The sequence below is a fragment of the Sinocyclocheilus grahami genome, unplaced genomic scaffold (genome assembly GCF_001515645.1).
Source record: "Sinocyclocheilus grahami isolate Dianchi unplaced genomic scaffold, SAMN03320097.WGS_v1.1 scaffold132.1, whole genome shotgun sequence".
NCBI classification, from domain to species: Eukaryota; Metazoa; Chordata; class Actinopteri; order Cypriniformes; family Cyprinidae; genus Sinocyclocheilus; species Sinocyclocheilus grahami.
Genome location: NW_015505311.1, coordinates 1216893 through 1221480, shown reverse-complemented (window position 1 = coordinate 1221480; position 4588 = coordinate 1216893). Strand labels below are relative to the sequence as shown.

The window sequence follows — 4588 nt, the reverse complement described above, 5'->3', positions numbered from 1 at the left end:
CAGTATGTCGTAGGCTTCCAGTGTTCTATGCCCTGGCATTTCTGCAACCTGATTAAAGGCTTAATTAAATGTATTTGAACTATTCAGTCGCTATGTAATCAGCGTGGAACAGCATTCTACACTGAATCGCAAGGTAGTGTCACTGCGTCCCATTCATGTCAAATTATGAAAATAATCTTTACTCTGTAGTATTTATGGCTATATGGTAATACAATTACCTATCCTTTTTGTTTCAAATAATTTCACCTGTTCGATTAGTCCTGCCATACATTATTTCAACTCAGAACTTGAATTTCAAGCAACTAGCTTGAAACTCGCCAAGTGGACGACGGCTGGCCAATCAGATCGCTCGATGCCGAAAGTTTACCTTATATGGAAGGAGCCGGCCGCTGCGCCGTGTATAAAACTCTGTGACCCACCTCACACACAGTATTGTGAGTTTTCAGAGCACGCTGAGAAGATCTTCACACCCATTGTTCACAATAACCTACTAATACACAGGTGAGACTGGCTTTATGTCAATATTAAATGGTATTTTGTATTTTAATGTTACTAATGGCGTTGGTTGGAGGCTGGTTTATTATCGCTGAAGTTAACTTACGCAGATTGCATATTGATATATGGCTCGAGTTTTAATTCTGAAAAACATTTGGATAAACCGTGTAGTTTACTGTGGATTTTACAGCTCCACTTTCAAGACTACTAATGATATGTGCTTTTTCTAAATCTGTCAGTAGTTTCAACCGGTAGCATTTAAGATTTCTTAGCTGGACTGATTTAACTTGAAGCTTCTTTCTGAAACAAGATGGGCTTAATCCTAGCTTCTGGGTGTAAAGTGCTTTTAATTGATTCATATAATGCAATTAAATGTGGATTTATTTGAGTAACGTTAGTGCTGTGGGCGGCTGTGTTCGCACTTCGCAGTGTGGCTGGTGGGTGTGGCTACTATAACACATTAACCGGCATCTCTTCCATCAGAGCCGTTTGATCCGTTCAAGAAGTCTAACGTTAAATGTTTAAGAAATTGTTTAAAGTTTCTTTTGGTAACTGTTTAGTTATAACGGAATTTCACAGGCTTGTCATTCACAATCATTAAATCGGAGTGCAGCAGCTTTGTGCTAAAATGTCTGCATGTCATATCCTTTTGACAAAGGTTAATTTAGCAAGCATCGGGATCATAATGGTGGTCGTCTGGTAAAACGCTTATCTCGGCCTTTGAAACTGGGAGTGGTCGTGTCCGTTGGTCTGATTCCACGCGCTGGATCGGCGGCATTGAGCTGCTCGAATTTATTGCCATATAAGGCAATAGTGAGACTGCCTGACCACTTCCTTTGTCTCAAATCTCTTGGTTTCATCCGTGTGCGCCTCTGCGCCGCCTTCTGGCCAGTCGTCAAATGCTTAAGCCATCACCACCTAAAAGAGAGACTGCGGATTGCGTTACTTTAACCATTTCGCCTCTTTTACAGCCATGGATGAGGAAATCGCTGCCCTGGTCGTTGATAACGGCTCCGGTATGTGCAAAGCCGGTTTTGCTGGAGATGATGCCCCTCGTGCTGTTTTCCCCTCCATTGTTGGCAGACCCAGGCATCAGGTATATAGAAACTTTAATTGTCGTCCGGGCACTAATGGTTTATTTTTTTTTTTTAAATCTTTGAATGTCAATACAATACACGTCTTCAAAGTAACGTACAGGAAGAAATGTCTATTGGGAAATATCAATTGTAAAAGTACAATTTTAGCTTTACAGCAGCTCTACAGAAGACAATAGTGTCATTTTTTTAAGACCAGTTTAGTTAAATTGTTTTAATTCAGTTCCATGAGTGTCACTTTTACAAATTAAATTATTTTTTTAAATGATGCTTAAGCCATCACCACCTAAAAGAGAGACTGCGGATTGCGTTACTTTAACCATTTCGCCTCTTTTACAGCCATGGATGAGGAAATCGCTGCCCTGGTCGTTGACAACGGCTCCGGTATGTGCAAAGCCGGTTTTGCTGGAGATGATGCCCCTCGTGCTGTTTTCCCCTCCATTGTTGGCAGACCCAGGCATCAGGTATATAGAAACTTTAATTGTGGTCCGGGCACTAATGGTTTATTTATTTTTTTTAAATCTTTGAATGTCAATACAATACACGTCTTCAAAGTAACGTACAGGAAGAAATGTCTATTGGGAAATATCAATTGTAAAAGTACAATTTTAGCTTTACAGCAGCTCTACAGAAGACAATGGTGTCATTTTTAAGACCAGTTTAGTTAAATTGTTTTAATTCAGTTCCATGAGTGTCACTTTTACAAATTAAATTATTTTTTTAAATTTATTTTTTACATGAGATGATCGAGTCCTTTAATTGGCTCTATTCAGTTCAATTTTAAGTTCTCATCCAATGCTGTCAGTGCAGTGGTAATTGACTTTCTGAATTGTAATGGATTCCACCTGGCTGCATCCCTTTGAAACAAACGTTAAGTTTCTCGATTCCTTTTGTGTCCTCATTGGTCCGTGGGATGATGCCTAATATCTAAACTCTTCTTTCCTCCAGGGAGTGATGGTTGGCATGGGACAGAAGGACTCCTATGTGGGAGATGAGGCTCAGAGCAAGAGGGGTATCCTGACCCTTAAGTATCCTATTGAGCACGGTATTGTGACCAACTGGGATGATATGGAGAAAATCTGGCACCACACTTTCTACAATGAGCTGCGTGTTGCCCCTGAGGAGCACCCTGTCCTGCTGACAGAGGCTCCCCTCAATCCCAAAGCCAACAGGGAGAAGATGACACAGGTTTGTCTTTGTCAAATATTAATGAATCCTACTGCTCTGGTCTCTTTCCTCTGTTCACTTCCTTTCTATCCATTTCCTCTCAGGCTTTCTGTCCTCTGCCATGATCTCCTGATAGGAGGTTCAAAAGGTTCATCCCTCTTTGAAATGTTATTTCCTGCATGGTAGCTTCTAACATCACTTTTCTAACACTGTCTTGTGTGTGTGAGAAGTCTTAGCATGGTGTTCAAAGGAGGCTTTGCGCCCATAACCATGCAATGCTGTTTGGTTTAGATGTGGATTAACTTCAAGAGTGAAGTAAAATATTTGACTAAATTTGCTTGTTTCTACAGATCATGTTTGAGACCTTCAACACCCCTGCCATGTATGTGGCCATCCAGGCTGTGCTCTCCCTGTACGCTTCTGGTCGTACTACTGGTATCGTGATGGACTCCGGTGATGGTGTGACCCACACTGTCCCCATCTATGAGGGTTATGCTCTTCCCCACGCTATCCTGCGTCTGGATCTGGCTGGTCGTGATCTGACAGACTACCTGATGAAGATCCTGACCGAGCGTGGCTACAGCTTCACCACCACGGCCGAGAGAGAAATTGTCCGTGACATCAAAGAGAAGCTGTGCTACGTGGCCCTGGACTTCGAGCAGGAGATGGGGACCGCCGCCTCCTCTTCCTCCCTGGAGAAGAGCTACGAGCTCCCTGACGGGCAGGTCATCACCATTGGCAATGAGCGTTTCCGTTGCCCTGAGGCTCTCTTCCAGCCTTCCTTCCTGGGTGAGTTTCATGCTGTGCATTAAAATACGAGGATTGTTGACCTTTCTCTGTATCACTGAATTTACTATGGCTATTAACATTGTTTACTTCATGCAGGTATGGAATCTTGCGGTATCCATGAGACCACCTTCAACTCAATCATGAAGTGTGATGTGGACATCCGTAAGGACCTGTATGCCAACACAGTGCTGTCTGGAGGTACCACCATGTACCCTGGCATTGCTGACCGTATGCAGAAGGAGATCACTTCCCTTGCTCCTTCCACCATGAAGATCAAGGTGATGCATCTTTGCTGTTTTCGTCTCTAGTTGGGTCTTTGCTTGCACTGATTAAGGTGGGCTAACATGTCTTTTCTCTTGTAGATCATTGCTCCCCCTGAGCGCAAATACTCCGTCTGGATTGGTGGCTCCATCCTGGCCTCCCTGTCCACCTTCCAGCAGATGTGGATCAGCAAGCAGGAGTACGATGAGTCTGGCCCTTCCATTGTCCACAGAAAGTGCTTCTAAACAGAACTGTTGCCACCATAAATGGCCATGCAGTAGGATTCAATCGAACGACCAATCTAAACCTCTCGAACAAGATGACATCAGCATGGCTTCTGCTCTGTTTGGCGCATTGACTCGGGATGCGTAAACTGGAAAGGGAGGTAGTTGTCTTATAGGGGGAGGAGCTTTCCCCGAGAGGACTTCAATGTACATTTCTTCTTTTAGTCATTCCAGAAGTCCACCACTTTGCCCTCACAGTGGGCTTACATGACCTTTTGTTATAGTGTTTATGTAAATTATGTACTCAATACATTGTTTTTCTTGTTTTGTACTTCAGCCTTAAACTTGGCACAGTTTGTTGCAATGACGGGGAAAGCTTTACCTTTTAAAATGTGGAGATCTTGCAGGACTCCCCTAGGGTATGTGAATGAGGGACATCCCTTGCATATGTAAGCCAGGGTGTCTCTTTACACTGACAAGTAAACCCAAATAAAACGTGCACATGTAAAACCACACTCTGTCTTCAGTTGTCTAAGCTGTTGCTCCGGTTTTAAATTT

General features: G+C 43.1%; 1 protein-coding gene across 2 annotated transcripts; it reads left to right on the top strand.

The window, feature by feature from the left end:
- The first annotated feature begins 400 nt into the window (after nt 1-400).
- Nucleotides 401-4545, top strand: LOC107590707 (actin, cytoplasmic 1). Of its 2 annotated transcripts, none has more exons than XM_016279612.1 (6): nt 401-501; nt 1467-1591; nt 2538-2777; nt 3107-3545; nt 3642-3823; nt 3908-4545. In XM_016279612.1, exons 2-6 carry the CDS (start codon nt 1469-1471, stop codon nt 4049-4051), a joined length of 1128 nt encoding a protein of 375 aa, XP_016135098.1. In that variant the 5' UTR covers nt 401-501; nt 1467-1468; the 3' UTR covers nt 4052-4545. The 2 variants fall into 2 exon arrangements, with proteins under 2 accessions (XP_016135098.1, XP_016135099.1); XM_016279613.1 differs by lacking the exon at nt 1467-1591 and adding an exon at nt 1929-2053 and having other exon boundaries at nt 406-501.
- Nucleotides 4546-4588: the final 43 nt, after the last annotated feature.